The 19,385-nt window shown below is 44.7% G+C and overlaps 1 protein-coding gene and 1 long non-coding RNA gene across 4 annotated transcripts in view; one reads left to right on the top strand and one right to left on the bottom strand.

Moving 5' to 3' along the window:
* SLC13A3 (solute carrier family 13 member 3) overlaps nt 1-19,385 on the top strand; it is an 87,181-nt gene that overhangs the window by 54,693 nt on the left and 13,103 nt on the right. For 2 of the 3 annotated variants that reach the window (XM_072944331.1, XM_072944330.1), the window contains 6 exons: nt 377-443; nt 3,227-3,412; nt 5,692-5,817; nt 9,892-9,987; nt 10,940-11,044; nt 15,317-15,414. In XM_072944331.1, the coding sequence (XP_072800432.1) occupies nt 377-443; nt 3,227-3,412; nt 5,692-5,817; nt 9,892-9,987; nt 10,940-11,044; nt 15,317-15,414 (678 nt within the window). The remainder of the gene's footprint in view (nt 1-376; nt 444-3,226; nt 3,413-5,691; nt 5,818-9,891; nt 9,988-10,939; nt 11,045-15,316; nt 15,415-19,385) is intronic. The other variant, XM_072944332.1, reaches the window with a different exon arrangement.
* LOC140687446 (uncharacterized) lies at nt 7,956-19,243 on the bottom strand. Its single transcript, XR_012061779.1, has 4 exons — nt 18,992-19,243; nt 10,913-11,060; nt 9,872-9,894; nt 7,956-8,292 (listed from the first exon to the last, which is right to left on the bottom strand). It is a non-coding gene; the product is annotated as an uncharacterized lncRNA (long non-coding RNA).

Genomic DNA, 19,385 nt, shown 5'->3' with positions numbered 1-19,385 from the left:
AAATGCTTTTTGAATGAATGAACGAATGAATGAATGGGAGATTGGAGTCACCAATCCCATTGCTGATCCATTATCACTCACAGCCAGTCTTTCCCAAACATCCCTTTGACAATAGCAGTTCAGATTAGCCTAGGCTTCAATTATGGGTTGTCAAGCATCCTTGCAGCTAACTCCCTGCCCACAGGCCTGAAGCTATCTCCAAACAAGGATGACTGAGACAGGAGGTTGGAATTTTGAGTGCCAATTTTTTTTTTTTGATCCAATGAATAGCGTAGGCTGGGACCTGAAGAAGCACTCTTGATTGGCTGCCCAAGAATGGGACACTCCTGTCGCACTTACTGCATCACACTAAAGACATCGTGCTCTTTCCTCCTAGCTGCTGTGCGGAAAAACGGCCTGCACACTGTGCCCATGGAGATGCAATTTATTGCCGGCACAGAAGAGTGAGTTCCTGGTGAAATTCATAGAGGAGCCGGTGCTTGACCCAAGGAGATGATGAACAAGAATTCAGTGCTGCAAGCAACCCCCCACCCATCCCCTAGTTTTTCTCCAAATGACCTAATGCTGAAGTTTCCACCACTTGTCCCTTTGGCGCCAGCCTCCTTGACAAAAGCAAATGTGGGAAGGGCAGAGGAGCACATTAAATCCCTAGAGGTCTGGTGAGGTGGAGGGTCTGGAAGGAGGGGCCAGAAGAGCAGGAGGCATAAACCGCATGACAGTCAAAGAGGAAAGAGTGTATCATGTTAGTTGGCTGTAAACACAAAAATATCCCTAGACAATAACAACCCTTCACATTTCTGTGACTTAGGAAGTGTCTCCACATTGACAGCATGTTCAGTCTTTGGTGTCTTTTGTATATGGCAGAGTGGATAAGATCTTGGGGTTTGGGACCACGCAGATCTGGCTTTGAACCCTGGTTTTGCAGCTTACTGGCTCTGTGATTTGAACAAGTCACTTAACCTCTCTGAACCTCAAGTTAGTTTCACCTACCAGCTGGGCATGATATCAGAACCCATCTTACAGGGTAATTTTGAGATTAAATGAGATATGTAGATAAAGCAGTTTGCTGGGCCTTCCATGCATGGATGGTAACGCTTGTTATTAATAGCATTGTTATCTCAGCTTAATGGTGATGAAACAAACAGCAGGAAGTAAAGTGACTTGCTCAAGGTGTTGCTGGACATCAATCAGGTCTGTTTCATTCATTCAACAAATATTTTTAGAGAGCTTACGATGAGCCAGGCACTCTCAGAGTTACAGCAACCAACAGACAAAAACTTTGCCCTCGTCAGCTTACATCCCTGTGATAAGAAACAAATATGCAAGTAAAATCCATAGTGGGTCAGAAGGTTGGCGAATGCTAGGCAGGAGAACAAAGTGGGAAAGAAGGCTAGGGAGGGGTTGGGGTAGGCGAGAGGGCAGGTTTAAAGTGGGTGGTCAGGGGAGGCCTCACTAAGAACGTCATTCTTGGGTAAACACCTAGAAGAGGTGAAAGGCCATGGGGGATCTGTGGGAAGGTGTTCTCAGCAGAGGGAGTACATAGCAGCCAGGAAGCCGGTGTGGCTGGAGTTGGGTGAGTCGAAGGTATAGGAGGTGGGGTCAGAGAGATTGCTTGTGTGGCAAGGGGGCAGTGGTGGAGGGACTCAGCATGTAGGCCCTCGTAGGCCATTGATGTAGCTCTGACTTTGAGTGAGATGGAAGCTGATGGAGGGTTCTAGCAGAGGAGAAAAGTGGTCTTACATTGGTTTGTCTTGTCCCATGGACCGTTCTCCTTCTTGGCACCATATATGGGGGCTTTGAGTCCAGCCTTGAGATATAGTTTCTGTGAGTGGCCCAGCCACTCACTGCCACGCATCCTGGGAATCTGTTTTAACCATCTGCCAGTGAGGGGGTGGTGCAGAGTCTACTGGAAAAGACTGACCCCAACTCTTTAGAACAACATGTCCATTGGATGCAAATCCTATCTCCACTTGGGCCTCAGTTTCCCATCCAAACAAGAAAAGGGCGGCAGGAGATGAGCCCTAGGGCCCTTTCTGCTCATTTTCTCCTGGGAGGCTGAGTCTGGTTGGGGCCTCAGCTCTGACGGAGGCCCCAGGTTCCTGACCAGGCCTCTCACCCTGAAAAGTCAGGCCATGACATCCATCTCCAGCTGCCTCCAGTGCTTGTCTTCCTTTTAGACCCCAGATCACATCCCTGCCGTCCTCTGAAAAAGGGGCCCCTCATGTAGTAATTAAGGCCTGAAGATATTTGAAATATCTTTCATTCCTTAAAAAAATTTTTGATTTGCTACACAGGGACAGTTCTTAATTTCATTCACTTATAAACATTTTATAAATGCACAGGTTAAAAAAAAAACACCTCTTAAACAAAAGGAAAAATGTACTCAGCATCTTACTCCCTAAAAGAATTTAAAACAGTTAAATGAATACCATTCTAGACTGTTCCTTGATATCTCTTTGTATATATAAATGCATTTTTAGTGTAAAAAATTGATCATGCTATATATGCCATTTGGCACCCTGTCCTCTCATTTAATGGAATGCAGTGGATATCTTTGCACCTCAATAAATTTGCGTCAACATCATTATCTTTTACTGTATGATTAACAATTCTTAGTTTTTATTTTTTCCTAAAACTCTTGAACTGTACCAGGAAAAATAACCCAGAAAATATAAATAAAAGTCAAAGAGAAAAAAAAAGCCATAATCCCCCCTGCCAAGGAGGCACCAAAATAACTTTGTGTATGCCATTCTAGACTTTTCTTAATACTCATATATTCATGAAACATGTGACTATTTTTTAAACTGAAAAAACTAAGTAGTACTGTTACCTACCTTTTCACTTTATATACTGGACATCTTTATGTCTTAATAAACACCCACCTAAATTAATAGCTACACTGGTGTTCCATGCAGAAAGAGAATCATTTTTCTTTAGCCAATCCCTTTTTGATGGATATGTAGTTGTTTTCGATTTAAATTATGTTTAATACCATGGTGAATGTTCTTGTACCCACAGTTGAGGTCCTTGCCCAATTATTTCTTTAGGACAGATTCTTAGAGTAGAACGCTTAAGCAGAAGATTTGCATATTTTTAGAGGTTTTTGATGCTTGTGTCAGTTACCTCCTAGAAAGCTCAGCCTTCCTGCCCTAAGTAGTGTGTTTCCCCCACAAGGCAAGGAATTCTGAATGTATTCTGAATGGCTTCTCTGTGGGTTTGTTTAAAGCAAAGACTGCCCTGAGGAGGCAGAGACTCCAATGGATCTCCAGGCTAACTCCAAGAAGGAGGAGGAATATCGCAGAAACATCTGGAAGGGCTTCCTCATCTCCATCCCCTACTCTGCCAGCATCGGGGGCACTGCCACCCTCACGGGCACAGCCCCCAACCTCATCCTGCTTGGGCAGCTCAAGAGGTAAAAGCAAGTGTTCCTCCCCAACCCCCGCCCTGGCACTGAGGTTTCTGCTCCTACGCTCCTTCCCCTCTGTCATACCAAGTGTCTTGTGGCCAGACTCGGGGGACCCAGTGATGCACAAACCCCAGCAAAGTCCCTGCACTGGGAAACTTCCATTCTGATAGGGGAGACAGGCAATACAGGAAAAGACAAATGAACATATAATATGTTGGTGTGATAAGCTATGAGATAAAATAAGGCAGTAAAGGAGTAGAGGTGACAGGAGTGGGTGCTGTTTTATGTAGGTTGGTGAGGAGTGTGCGATTTCTCTAATACGGTGACGCTTGAGCACAGACCTAGAAGTGAGGGAGTGAGCTAGGCCAACGAAGGAGGAAAGAGTATCCCAGAAAGAGGGGACAGCCTGTACAAAGGTGGGAACAGTCTCAGGGAACAGCACAAAAACCGGGGAGGCTGGGGTGCAGAAGAGGGTAAGGTCAGAAGAAGCCAGACTAAGGCAACCATTGTAAGCATGTAACTTTTCCTTCAACTGAGATGGGGAGTCAGTGGAGAGCTGAGGGCAGGGGGTGGCATGATATGATGTCTGCTTTGAAAACTGACCCCAATGGGAGGTGTTGATCTGTGGCTGTGGTGTCCTGGGAGAAACTTTGCAACCAGGTACACGGGCCAGAATGGAGTGGAGTCTGCCAAGAGGTATATTCTCCCCGGCACTGAAACTGTTCAAACAGAGGTAGGGTGGCCAACTGTCAGGGCAAGAAAGTCAAAGACAAGGATTTTCAGACAACATGACATCGATTCCATAATTCCAAACCTCTTCATTTGAAGATTTTTTAAAATTCTTGTATTTCAAGATTCTAAGATTTTTAGATTCCAGGATTCTGAGAAGTAGGGTTTCTAAGACTCCGTTGCAGTGGAGATGCATCCTGTACCCATTTAATCTATGTGAATCCAAATGCAAGCATTTTGACAAACAGTGACAGAGTTATTTGGCATTCAGCATGGCCCCAGCTGCTGACCAACCTCTTTACCTGGTATTCAACCAAAGAGTCAAGGACTTACTAAGATGATGGAGGGAGAGCTGGCCAGGTTGGTCTTCTTGAGATTGGGTTTGGTGTACATAAATCAGTGCTATACTTGTGGGTAGTCAAAGTTCTTTTCATGAGAAATTTTAAGTACACTTATGTTTTAATCTCATGAGCCAATTTTAAAACCTTAACCCTCCACAATATTCTCAGGTTCTCAAATGCTTTGATTTTAAGATTATGATTTAAAAAAAAGCAAACAGTGATTCTTAGCCGTGAGTGCATTTTGAGACCCTGGGGAAGGTGAAAAAAGTATGCCTGGGTCTCGGGTGCAGAGATCCTGATTTGGGAGGTGTGGGATGGGAGCTGGGCGTTGGTATTTTCCCAGTTGATTTAAGCCCACTGCAAACCTTTGATGTCTTTTCATCTCCATTTTTTGAGCAAGACCTGGCTATGCCTTGTGGGATTTTTTTGTTTTGGTTAGCAACTGAAAAGCCAGAAGCCAAGATGGTCCTGCTTTAGATGTGGGGACGATGTGGGCTGACCCTTTAGTCTCCTCAATTAGCAGAAAGTGCCAGCACAGGTGCAGTCGACTGGGGGGACACAGCAGGGTGTTTGGTATTAGGACTCGCTGGAGCACATGCCCAGGGCTGGCAGGATGGACGCGGGTTCCAGGGGGCCTCAGGGGCTGCTCCTGAGTTGGGAGGTGGGGAGAATGGGGGGGCGGGGCGGCAGTTGCTATCAGAGAGTTTTCAGGCTGCCTGCCCACTCTGATGTGAGCCTTTGTTCCAACTTGAAAAGAAATGAGGTGGGAAATGCTGGAGCTGTAAGTAAAAATACCAAACATGAAAGATTTGGGGTAAATTACATGCAAATCACATGCAAATCATATACAACATTTAATTGCACAAGCTTGGACCTTCTGGTCAGGGAGGAGGGTATTTGAAAGGAATATGGGGGTTAATGTGGGATTTTGATTCCCTAGCCGGGAACCTGGGGAGACAGGGAAATAGCTGCCCCAAGTGTTCTCCTTGGCCTTTGCCCCCCCAAATACATTTTATTAGTTTATTCTTATTATGCATGATATAGGCACATTATAGGACACTCAGAAAATATAGGGGGAAAAAAAGAAAAACTTGAAAGACCTTCAACCCCACTGTTCGTGTTTAGCATGCTTCTTTTAGTTTTCCTGTGTACGTCTCAGATGCATCCATCCGCATGGCTACCCTCGACGGGCTCTCACCCCTCTCTTTTCTCCAGTTTCTTCCCACAGTGTGACGTAGTAAATTTCGGCTCCTGGTTCATCTTCGCCTTCCCTCTCATGCTGCTGTTCCTGCTGGTGGGCTGGCTCTGGATCTCCTTCCTGTACGGAGGGATAACCTTGAGGTACCCTGGCGTTTAACTTGAGCTTTGAGGCAGGGTGAGCTGTGCTGGAGTCCCAGCTCCCTTCTCACTCACAGGTGGCCGGCCTCCCTAAGTCGTTAAAATTTCACGTCGGTTGTGGTGACTAGTAGTGCTCGCCTCCTAGGGATGTGAGGATTACAGGTGGTGTGGGGACTTGCCTGCTACACCCAGGCCCTCTGTGGATGCCACTCATCATCAGTAATTACTGACAGTATTGCTCTTTAAGTCAGCCACACACTCAAAGCAGAGGAGAAGGGCAGTGTTTCCCGTCTTGCGGGGTCCCAGTGCAGGAGATAATTTGAGGTGGCATGAGGACAAGGTATTAAATAACACTGACTCATACAGTGGGAAAAATATTCCTTTATCAACTCTTGTAGAATCAATCTGCTTATGCTGGGGAGAAAGTCTTAAGAGGGTGAGGAAAAACTTGGACACCTCTCCAACATTTCCAGATCAACCTTTTAAAATACAAAGCACAAGCCTCAAGCCAAGAGACGTAAGCCAGCAGTAGTGTCTAGCCAGATGTAGTAATGTTGCTTTGCCTTCATGAATTTAATGTTATGGGTACTTTCTGTGTATAACGAGGGATTCTTTTTGCCACGTATGGGAGTGATAGATAAGTTTTCTATTTAAATACATTTCTTTAATTAAAACGCTGAATCTAGTTGCAGGGAAATATTAAGGAAATACGAGCCATACGGTATGTGATATAGGAACATTTGTGGAGGTAGCTTGTGAATGCCTGGAGTTTGGGAAATATTAAAATAAGATCTGCAGCTCTGGGCTAGGGGTAGCAGCCATGCTGTAAAGTCGTGCTCTCTGACCCAGTCCCCTTACCTCTCTGGGCTTTGATTTTTCTCATCTATAGAGTGGGAAAACAAGTGCTGGAAACAAGTAGAAGCTACTCTGGATCAAAGAGATGTGAAACACCTTGAGAACAGAAAGGCTCTGACTGTGGTGACCTCTCAAAGCAGAAACTCAGGGTTCCAAGCCTGGCTTAGCCCAGAGAGGCAAGCCCAAACACTGGGCTCAGATAAACCAGAGTTCGCATCATGGTTCTGCATGATCTTGAGCAATTCTGTAACCTCCCTGAGTCTTGCCTTCTTTAATTTCTTCACTTGTAGACTGGGGATAAAAATGAGCTATAGCTAAAGTAAAATCTGAATGAGGGAGAGTATGAAAACTGTCTGGTACTGGGCCTGAAACAGAGCCCTTTTCTCCCGTCTACCTGTTTAGCAGACACCTGCAGTACTTGGTCTCAAGGGAGGCTGTGATGGGGGAGATACCAGTGGAGGGAAGCCCAGTGAGAGAGGTGTTTCTGGGTGGGTAACAGAAAAGTTTCAAGCCAATCCTATGACACCATCCTCACTCAGCAAGTGTCCTCTGAGCATCTGCTGTGTGCCTGACCCTGTCGCAGGTGCTAAGGGTGCAGCAGCTGGGCAAGGCTGAGAGAGTTCCTGCCCTTGGAGAGCTTGCACCCCAGGTGGGGGAGACAGACAATGCTCAGCTAAACAAACAGAAATACCAGTCGTGATAAGTGCTGCGAAAGAAAAGAATAGTGAGATATGAGGGTGTGCACTGGAGGGCCCTCACCTAACTGGGAGGTCCGGAGAGCTTCCTTGGGAAAGTGAGTTTTGAGCATAGATAAGATTTTTTAAATTGAAGTATAGTTGATTTACAATATTGAGTTAGTTTCAGGTGTACAGCAAAGTGATTTAGATATATACATATATATTCTTTTTCAGATTCTTTTCCATTATCAGTGATATGATTAACTCAGTAAAGGGAGAGAAGGAGATGGGGATGATGAAGAGTATTCCAGGCAGACAGAACAGTGAGTGCAAAGGCCCCAAGGCCAGAGATAGCAAGGGACGTTCTGGAACTGAGAGAGGGGTGAGGTGACTGACTTCAGGCTGTGAGGGAGATTCGTGGGAGGTGAGGCTAGGGAATGAGGCAGAAGTTATCAACTCTGCATGATTTTTCCCCCGCACACCCACCCCTGACCAGGGAATTTTTGGCAATGTCTGGAGACATTTTGGTTGTCACAACTGAGGAAGTACTACCCTAGTGGGTAGAGGCCAAAGATGCTGCTGAACATTCCACAATATACAAGTCAACCCCCTACACCAAAGAATTATCCCACCCCACAGCAAAGAATGATTCTGCCCTAATATGTCAATAGCTCCAAGTTTGAGAAACTCTGGGTTAGATCATTGAGGGCCTTGTGGGAGATTGACCTTCATACAGAAGAACCATTGTGAATTTTAAAAAAATATTCGTTTGTTTATTTCATTTGGATAAGCAGCCCATACACATGGTTCAAAGGTCAAAAACAATGCCGAGAGGTACGCAGTGAGGATTCTTCTTCCCAACCATGCCTTCAATTACCTTAATTCACCCGATACATCCCCCCAAACAGGTATCCACTTTTCTGGTTTCTTGGGTAATCTGCAGTTTCTGTAAGCAAATACAAGCAGATACAGTATATTTCCTGGTGACTGGTCTCCCTAACAGATACCATTTTGTATAGTAACAAGTATTTTTTGAGAAAAATTGCCATAGGTGGGATATCTGGGTCAGAGAGTAAACACTTATTTTAATAGATTTTGTCGAGTTGTTCTCCAAAAGGAATTGCACTAATTTGTTCCCCCATTTACGATGTATGAGAGTGGCTGTGTCCATGCAGCAAGGTGGATTTTTGCCAGTCTGATAAGAGAAAAATAATGTGCATTTGTTTTAGGAGTAATTTTGAGGAACCTTTCATATTGGGGGGGGCAGTGTGAAAACTTTTTGTTTATTCACAAGGGTCTCTGGTATTTCCTTTCCTGTGAATTGTTAAACTGTGTGTTTATATCTTTTGTGCATTTTTAAAATGGATTGCTGGTATTGCTCTTATTGATTTCTAGTGCTCTTTATATATTTTAAGATTAGTGCCTGTTTTGCGGTATGAGTTGGAAATATTTTTTCCTGATTTTTTACTTTGCATATGATGCTTTCTTCTATGCAGAATTTTAAAAATCTTTTTATGTATATGAATTTATCAATCTTTTCTCATGTGCCTTCTGAATTTTCAATTACAGTTAGAAAAGTCATCCCATTATAGGAGTTAGAATAATCCCATGTTTCCTTCTAGCATTTTTATGTTTTTTACATTAAAATTTTTTTTACCTATTTGGAGTTTATTCTTAAGGTTCAGTGTGAGGATCCAACTTTAGGGTGCAGATTTGGATCCAACTTTGTTTTGTTCCAGATGACCACCCAGTTGTCACAACACCACTTACTGAGACACAAAAGTTTTTAATTTTAATGAAGTCCAATTTATATATTTTTTGTTGCTTGTACTTTTGGTGTTGTATCTAAGAAATATTTACCTAATCCAAGGTTATGAAAATTTACCCTTATGTTTTCTTCTAAAGATTTTATAGATTTTGCTCTTATATTTATGTCTTTGATCCATTTTGAATTGAATTTTGTACGTGGTATGAGGTAGTGGCCCACATTCATCCTTTTGCACTTGGCTATCCAGTGGTCCTAGCACCATTTGTTGAAAGATTATTCTTTCCCCATTGAATGGTGTTGGCACTCTTACCAAAAATCAACTGACCATAGACGTATGGGTCTTTTTCTGGACTCTCAATTCTATTCCATTGGTCTATGTGTCCAACACCATTGACTGAATAGGTCATCTTTTTCACACCAATCTGAGATACTAACTTTATCAGAGACTAAACCCCCATTTTTATGGTTGGTTTTATTTCTGGACTTTCTGTTTTGTTTCCTTGGTTTGTCTGTTTATTCATGAGTCTGTCTAACCCCCTAAAGGATTTTAAGCCTGGGAATCATATGATCAGATTCACATTTTTAAAAGACCATCCAGGCTACAGGTGGGGAGAACAGATTTTAGAAAGGGAACCTGGAGGGAGGGAGTCCACTCAGCAGGCTGTTGCAGTGTCTCCTGAACAGAGAGAATGAGGCCTTACCAGAAGGTGGCGGGGTATGTGAGATGTTAGTTACATCTGCAGTGGCCACTCCTTACCTCCCCACTTTCTGTTTCAGGAGCTGGAGGAAGAAGAAATCTGAGATCAGAACTGATGCAGAAAACAGGGCTCGAGCTGTGATTCGGGAGGAATTCCAGAACCTGGGGCCCACCAAGTGCGTGGCAAAGGGGTCCTCGGGTTGGGGAGAAAGCTGGGCACTAGACTTTCAGGAGAGCTACCTCTTGTCTTAACCCCTGACCCCCTTGGAGACTGAGTCCCAAGGAAATTTCAGGACCAATGGCCTGGGAGCCTAGAGATGGCAGGTTGGGAGATGCCTTACACAGTCAGCCTCTTGCCCTGGCACTCAGGCAGATACCCTGAGGACCAGAAAGCCCTTCAGGTTATACTTGGTGTGGGGACCTGCCACCTTCCTGCATAGAGCGTAATTTCCCTCCTGGTTCACGGCATACCCAGAACCTTGTTTAGTGCATGTTTCTCATGTGGTAAAAATAATTAAGAATTAGCAGGCCTGCCCACAAATGTCTGACTCTGCTGCTAACTTCCTGTGTGACCTTGGGCAAAGCACTAACCCTCTCTGGGTCCTGCTCCCCAATCTGTGAAATGGGCACATTGGGTAGATATTTGCTCCAGTAGTTGGAATTCTTTCTGCCTTTGTCTACCCCTCTCTCCATGTCTGTCCGTCTCTGTGTCTGTCCCCCTCTGTATGTATGCTGTTCCTCTCTGTTTGCCTACCTCTCTGTTTCTGTCAGTTTCCTTTCACTCTGCTTTTCTGATTCTGACTCTGTTTTGTTTTCTTTCTCTCTCTGGATTGTCCCTAGGACTCTGGGAAATTCCCAGTGGGGATGCTGTGAGTAATTTGCAGGAGGAGTGCTCAATGCTCAGGAAGGATCCTGGGGGAGTGTGGAAACCCCAGGAAAGGAAACACTTATACCAGGGACACCACTCCCATCATTCTCGGGACCTCCTGGGGAGTGAATTACTTTTTTCAGCTCTCAGAGGCAGGCCCTGGGCCCAGTCACACCCAGCATCCCCTGCCTGAGGCCTTCCTATGCTGAGGTCCCCCCAAAGCCCACAATCACCATGGTGCCTGCATCTCTGTGCCACAGGTTTGCTGAACAGGCTGTGTTCATCCTTTTCTGCATGTTCGCCATCCTCCTCTTCTCCCGGGACCCGAAGTTCATCCCTGGCTGGGCCAGCCTCTTCACCCCCGGGTGAGACTCTGGGGACCTATGGGATGGGCCACCTGGACCTGAGGAGGCAGTACAGCCCAGGAGGACTGGGCTGGATTTACACCTTGTGTCCCGTATAATTGTTAACAGTTCCCTCTTTTTCTCTCTTGGATGATAAAACATTTGGGTTCTCATGTGTTAAAATCTTTGCCTTTGGAATCAGACAAAACTGGGCTCGAATGCCAGCTCTGCCACTTACAAACCATGCAAACCTGAGCACATCATTCATTCATTCATTCAATCAGTCAACTTTTATTGAGCACCTACTTTGTGCTAAACGTTATGCCAGATCCTGGGAACACAGATAAAAACAAATACAATTTGCACAGCTGCTCGTTTGTGCTATGAAAGAAAGAGCGAGAGGGTTATACTATAAAAGAATGGAGTAGGGGGCATTTGGATAGTTCTGGGAAGAACCTAAGTTTAGGAAGAGTAAAAATTAAGAGATACACTGGGGATATCTACTAAAAGCCTGAGGTGGAAACCAACTTCATACATTCGAAGAACTAAAAGAAGCCCAGTGTAACCAAGGTCTGGTGGGAAGGGAGGAAAATTGGCTGACATGTGGCTGGAAGGGCAGGTGGGGACCAGATCATGGAGGGTCTTATGGACATGCTAAGTGTTTTAGTCTTCTTTTTTTTTTTTTAATGAGAGCAGTGGCAAGCTATTGGAGGGTTTTAAGTGGCTTAACTTCTCTGTGTCTCAGCTTCCTCATCTGTAAAATGGCATAATAATAGTACACTTCTCATTGTTCTGAAAATAAATAATACATGTCAAGTGATTGAAAGAACTCAGTAAAATCTTAGCTACATTTATTAGAAGATGGATAGTGGGGCAAAATATAGGTGAGGAGAACAGTTAGGAGCTGTAACAACACCTGGATGACCCTTGTCATCTAGGACAGGGGTCGGGAAACCAAGGCTTATGGACCAAATATGATCCACCACTTGTTTTTGAATCTTTTAAAATGTTTTCAAGTGGCTAGGGGAAAATGAAAAGATAATATTTTGTGGCACATGACATTATATGAAATTCAAATTTCAGTATCTACAAATAATGTTTTATTGGAACATAATAGCCATACTTATTCATTTACATATTGTCTCTGGCTGTTTTCATGCTACAGTGTCAAAGTCACATCGTGACAGAGACCATATGGCCCACAAAACCAAAAATATTTATCGTGTGCCCTTTATAGGAGTTGTTTACTGACCCCTGGTCAAGGGGGGAGGCTTCGATGGCTTGAATAAAAGTGGTGGCAATGGAGATGGAGTAGTCAAGATATAGTTCAAAGTTAGAAATGATAGGACTTGGGTTGGATTTGGGGGCATGAGGGAAAGGAGTACCACATAGGTGGTTGGCTGGAAGAAGAACATTTCTTTAGGGGGTTCGGGATAGCTTATAGACAGTTCCATTTTGGACTTGGTTTAGATGTGTCAAATCTAATATGCCTTTCAAATACCACAAAGGGTAGTTGTATATGCAAGCCTGGAGCTCAGAGGAGGTGTCAGATTGCAGATATAAACCTGGGGGTCACCATATAAATTTCAAATTTAAATCCATAGGAACTGATGGGCTGAGCTGGGGAAAGAATATAGGATAGCAGAGAAGACCGTGAGGAATCCCAACATTTAGGAGCTGGATAGAGAATGATCACATTAGAGAAACAGAGGAGCAGTAGTGACGTAGGTGGAAACCCTGAGCAACAGACTAGCGCAGGCCAAGAGAGGGGAGTGTTTTAAGAAAAGAGGGAGCGGGCAACTGTGTCAAATTCTGGTGTGAGTTAGAACATGATTAGACGGGAGATCTATCCCCTGGATTTGGTGAGATCTGATGATTTTGATCTGCACCATCCAGTAGAGATGTAATGGGAACTACATAGTAATTTTAAAAATTTTAGTAGTACATAAAGAAGTTTAAAAAAACAGGTGAAATTAATTTTAATAATGTATTTTATTTAACACTATATTGTTTCAACATGTAATCCATATAATAAATTATTGTTGAGATATTTTACATTCTTTTTTTCCACACTAAAATCTGGTGTGTATTTTACACTTGTCATATTTGGTCTTGCCACATTTATGGTGTCTAGCAGGCACACGTGGCTCGTGGCTACCATATTGAATAGAGCAGCTCTTTTACTCTTTACCCTCTGACCCTCAGACTCCCTCCCCCATCCCCCTGCACCATCCCCCATAAAATGGAGGGTATAAGTTCTGATCTCATGAGGGTCAGTATGAGGAAGAAACAATATAATTTCATGGAGCCAAGAGAAGTGACTCTTATTACCATTCTCTTGTTTTTCTAAAATGTGAGTACTTTGTTATTTTTTTCAAATGAAAACTGATGTTATAAACATTCCAGCAATATAAAGAAAGTGAAAATCACCTAGAACCTCAGTCTCCAGGTCTAATATACATCTTTTCTGATTAAAAAAAAATGCCTCTCTGGGAACTGCTCTGCATCTCGATTGTATTGGTGGTTACAGGACCATATACTTTAGTCAAAACTCATTGAACTATATCCTTAAAATGGGTGCATTTTATTGCATGTTAATTGTACCTCAATTAATTTTAAAACACACACAAACTAGCTAAAAAGAAACATATCTAATAAACACAAGTTTTTAAACAGAAATGTGAATCCAGTAAACACAGCATTTGTCATCTGCTTTTTTCTTTGTTGTTTAGTTACAGAAGTTGTGCATACTCATTATAGAAAACTCAGACAATGCTAAATTGAGAAAGTAAAAGTTGGTTGCCCTTCATCTACCCTCTGTCCCATTCCCTGGAGATTATCACAATTAACAGTTTGGTGTGTAATATTTCAGATACACACACAACCCATATCAATACATACACACATACATAGATGTGTACATAGAACAAAAAACTGGAAAATAACAATATCATAGACAGCTTGCTATTTCTGACCTACTTCATTCTTTTTAAACACTGCATTGTATTCTGTAGACTGGAAGCATCTCAATTTATTTAACCAATTCCTTTTTGGACTGTGTCCAATACTGCAAATAAAAACTTGGGGTTTTTTCTTAATTTACAAGGTATCTTGGTTGTATTTCCATGTCAAACATAACAATTGATAATTTATCTTTTTTTAAACAAATTAAGGGTATTTCATTAAGTATATTATAATACACAATTTATTTAAACATATCCCTACTAAAACCCCTCCATTTTCTCTTCTCTTATCAGTGATGAATATCCCTGTACAGAATCTGTGTACAAGAGCCCAGTTATTTTCTGAGGATAAATTCCTAGAAGTACAGCTGGATCAAGGGGTGTTCACGTGTAAAGTTTCCGAACATTGCCAGCTACCCTTCAGAAAGTTTATTTTCCAACCACCGGTATATGTTTCTCAGCATCCTCTTTAGATAGTATCACCCTTTTCAAGTTTTGCCTGTCTGTTAGCAGACGAATGGTACTCCATTTGTGTTTTGGTTTGTATTTCTCGATTCTAGTGATACTAACCCTCTTTTCTAGTTTCTCGGTCATTTGAATACTCTTCTTCCCAAATGTGTGGGCTGAAAGCGCTTTTGTTGGCAGTTGGCTCTGTGCTTCATTGAACTTGGAGCCAGAAATATCTGAGTTTAAGGCCACCTCCTCCACAGACCACGGCCTCACCCTGGGCAAGCTGCGACTGCTCTTTGAGCCTTAGATTCCTCATCTGAAGTGGAAGATGCCTGCCCTCCAGGGCTGTTTCTGGGACTTCTGTGGGCTTAATGTCCCCACAGGACACATTGTGGATCCTTGAAAGGTGGTAGTGAGGTTTTTGCGGGGCTATGAGGGGGCCTCCATCTGGGCTCTGTCGGCATGAATGGGCTGCCCATCCCAGGAGGAATGCAGAATTGAACAGATACATACAAGCCGTTACAGGAGCCCCGGATATGCGGATGCATTGGGGTTCCACGGACCCCAGTCCCCTGTAGCTCTCAGATTCTTCCCTCTTTGATCAAGTCCCTCTTCCTAGGGTCCTTGAATTAGGAGGATAAAGATTTGTTTGGCTCAAGCAGAGTCTAAATGCCCCAGAAAGCTGTGGATAAACAGCTTTTGCATCCATGGGCGGTTGCTTCCCTGCTGAGTGCAGTGCAGGACAGAATCCGGTGGCCTCCAACAATGTCCCCTTCACAGTGGGCCTAATTCCCTTCCACAAATCCTCATTTGCAAATCTGCCAAACTTTGGCCTGCTGAGATGCCCGGGGTCACATGCTTTGGGGCCTTGTCATTGTAGGTTTATTTCTGATGCTGTCACCGGCGTGTCCATTGTCACCATCTTGTTCTTCTTCCCATCCCAAAAACCATCTCTCAAGTGGTGGTTTGACTTTAAAGGTAAGGTGGGCAAGGCTGGGGTCTCGGTGGGCTCATTGAGGACTGTGGCCTGGAGCTTGGTAATCAGGGGCCTGCAGGCGGGGCCCTCCTGGAACTGACAGCCTTATTGTTCTTACCACGTGGTCCTGCTTCTTCCCTTTCCCTGCCTGAGCACTCACCATGTTTGGGTGCTTAGTGCTGCCAGAGGTGACAGTCTAGGGCAGGGGTTAGCAATTCCAGTCTGTGGGCCAAATCCGGCTGGCTGGCTGTTTTTGTACAGCCCGTGAGCTAAGAATAATGGCTTTCACATTTTTTAACATGGTTGAAAAGAATCAGAAGAAAAATATATCATGACATGTGAACATGACATGAAATTCAAATTTCAGTATCCACAAATAAAAAAAATTTTTTTGGTGAATATTTGTTTTCTTTGGTCATAGAAGTACCTGCAAAACGGCCTCGGTTTTGCCTCTTGGCTGACAAAAGCCCAAAATATTTACTTTCTAACCCTTCATAGGAAAACTCTGGGCCCAAAACAGGCATTGCAAGTCAGTTGCCTAAGAGGCCAGAGGTGGATTTAAATGAATAGGAAGTTGTGGGGACTGAGGCAAACCAGGCTGCAGGCGTTCAAATTCAGCTTCAAGGAGTCACTGAGGCCCCCAGACCAAAAATGTCTGTTGGCTGGCCTTCAGATGGCCAATCCGTGACCCCACTGGGTTTCCAGCCAGTGTCTGCAGAGGAAAGTGCCAACATCTGCCACCTGTGAGGGAGGCCGTGACTGGTCCTTCTGCACCTGGGGCAGTGGGATGAGCTGTGGACCAGGAGTCGGGAAACGGGGGTCATAATCCAACTATTTTCTTTTGTTGGAAAGAAAACAAGTCTACAATCGAGTAGACGCAGGAGGGCTCCAGCTCCCAGAGGGGTGGGGGTTTGAGTGGGGGGAGCATGGTGCAAGGACCAGTATGCAGACGGTTTCCCAGGGGCCCGCAGACAATTCCTGTAGCAGAGCTGGACCTGGAGGAGGCTAGCACGGGTGCAAGCAGGCGGAGGCTGTGGGCTTGGAGGCTGTGCCAGCGAAAGGGCTTCAGTTGTTCGCTTCCTCTCCGCTCCTCTGTCTTGCTTCCAACTGGCCTTCCTCACCATCCACTCCCTGTGCCGTTCTTGGTCTCTCCAGAGTGTCTGCTGCTTCTGAGCTTTTGCATCTTTGTAGCTTCTGTTTGGTTACAATTCCTGCTCTATTGTAACTTCTGTTCCCTGGTAGCGTCTCCGCCCGCATAATGCCCACTCCCTCCCCGAATCTACCCCTGCCGCCCCTGCTACTTCTGCCTCCTGTTTCTGTCCCTCGAGCATCGAGTCCCTCATCGCTTCCTCACAGCCGCTACTCTCTTACAGAGTTTGTTCCTCCATCTCTCCCTCAGAGCCTCCGTCTCCTCATGAGCAGGGTCTGTTTGCTCATGCTCCCTACTTCCTCACAGAACGCTGGCCCACCCACGCCCCTCCCCTGTCTCTCTGTCCACCCTTCCACTTTCGGTTGTCACTTCTCTTTGCCCAGTTGTCTCTCGGATTCCTGCTGATACTTCTGAGACTCGTAATTCTTACACGAGCTGTCACCTTGTAGCCTTGTAGATTCCTGGCCAGCCTGCGGACTGGCTGCTCTTGTCCAGGTGTCCACCCATGGTTCTGTCACCTGTGGGCAGTCTCGTAAGGCCCAGAGCTTCCTCTTGTCTGGGACTGTGGGGAGGACTTCAGGACACAGATGTCTGGAATCCCAACTCTGCTACTCATTCGCTGGGTGACCTTGAGTAAGTTCCTATACTCTCTGGGCCTGGCTTTCCCATTTGGAAATGAGCAGGGCCCTTAGTCACTTTTCACCCCTGGCTTTAGTAGTTCTATAGGACACATAGGGGTTGCAAACTCAGATCCTTATAGGTAACATTTATGTGTGCAGTGGGTTGGATGCAGGAGAATGTGTGTGGTGAAACATGGCTGTTCTGGCCATCTCTCCTTTCACATTTCTGAAGCAGAGAACAATTTCTATGTTACCAGGAAAACAGCAGCAGAGGGTGATTGTAATTGGCAAGACCTTCAGTGTCAGGGCCTGGTGGGATCTGTAGAAAACAGCCAAGCTGATGCCCTGATAACTGTTACTCAGTTTCCCCCAACTGTCACCATACAGGACTAGTTTTGCCAGATTTACTGATTTTTTTAAGAGAAGCAAAGAATATGGAATTTTATGAAATCTCTCTGATTTTAAACATTGGCAGCTAATTCACATTGGAAAACAAATACTGTGTGGACCCACACAGTAGTGTTAAAATACATCTCTGTGCTGGACCTGGCTCACGGAGTGTAGCATCCTGCCTCAGCTGGGGGTTCTGTGAATTGGAATTTTCAGTGTTGCCCAGTGGATGGGGAGAGGGGATTCCATGAGCACTGCCTGTCCTTTGGCCACCAGTGGACCCACGCAGACTTGGCTGAAATGATACTTTCTGGTTAGTACTCAACACTCACGTCTTCCAGGCAGCCTTCGAGAGTGGTCAGTCAGTTTTCATGGAGAGACAGTGACTTGCTCAAGGTCACACAGCTAGTTAAAAGGAGACAGGATGAGGAACCCAGGCATCCAAGCCAACCTTGATTTTCTTATTATACCCATTGTCTTCCATTCTTCTGTGGATCTGAGTTACACTTGCAACTCCCTCTCTGGTCGCTCAGTAAGTGTCGATGCTGTACTGGGCACTGTGCTTGTGGCTGATGATGACAACGATGTGGATGAGGATGCTGATGATGTGGGTGATGAAAGCCTCCATTTTCTCTCTGCCCAACAAGCTCTTCCTCCAGATATTTGCATGGCTCACTCCATCACTATATTCAGACTCTGTCCGAATGTCACCTCCCCAAAGAAGTCTTCCCTGACTACACCGTCTAGAAAAGCACCCTTCCTTTCTCACTCTCTGTCCCTTGACTGTATTTTTTTCTTAAAAATAAATTTCCCATACATTATACATTTATTGATTTATCACCTGCCTCACTCATTGGGATTTAAGTCTTCCAATGGGGGAGATTTTCTCTGTTTTGGCCACTTCCATGGCCCCAGTGTCTAGAAAAGTACTTGACACATGGTAGGTCCCCAAAATATACTTGTTAAATAAATAACCGAGGACTTGCTCTGGGCCATGCCCTGTGCTGAACCCTTTGACATGAGCCCATGTCATCTTCCCAGCTGGTCTCTGAGGAGGTACTGTTGCTTCTTTTGGCATTGAGGCTCAGAGAGGTAGAGTCACTTAGCCCAAGTCACACAGCTCAATAGCAGAGCCAGGATGGGATTCTAGTTCAACATCAAAGCATGTGCTTTCAGCCAGTGCTCTTGACAGCAGCTGGTTTAAAACGGAGCTGGAGGTGAGAAATTCAGACAGTTAGAGGCTACACTTATAAGAAATAGTGGCAAGGGCATGGTTGGATGGGAAAATAGTAAAGACAGTAACAGCTAATGTTAATTGACATTACTATATGGTAAGCAGTCTCGCCATTTGACCCACTTAACCTGCATTACATTAAACTCATCTTCAGGGCCTTCTCCCTCTCCCTGTCCAACCCTTACCTTCTTGTGGGGCAAGTCACTTTACTTTTTCAGACCTTCGCTGCCTCTTTAATGAAGTACCATTTTATCACCTGAAGGCAGAGTGCTGGACCACCCGACATCTCCAGCTGCCTCTTCCAGTTCTGGGCTTAATCCTACATTGTGTTTGGCCCAAGCGTCCTCTGATGGTGTGTGATGTCAGAATGGTGTGGGCACACCCCACGGGCTGCAAGTGTCCAGTGGAGGGACTTTATTAAGTCTCTTTGTCTTTATTTCCCAGTTATAAACTTTTGTTTTATGTAACTATGATGTAAAGTTTGAAAAAAAAACCTGAAAAGGGGAAACAAAACATCAATGGGTGCCTACGTAGGAACTGTCCTGGCAGCAGGGGAGCCTCTGTGATCGGGCCAGACCC

The sequence above is a fragment of the Vicugna pacos genome, chromosome 19 (genome assembly GCF_048564905.1).
Source record: "Vicugna pacos chromosome 19, VicPac4, whole genome shotgun sequence".
Classification (NCBI taxonomy): domain Eukaryota; kingdom Metazoa; phylum Chordata; class Mammalia; order Artiodactyla; family Camelidae; genus Vicugna; species Vicugna pacos.
Note: the sequence above shows the minus strand (reverse complement) of the source record. Positions and strands in the feature narration are given on the sequence as shown.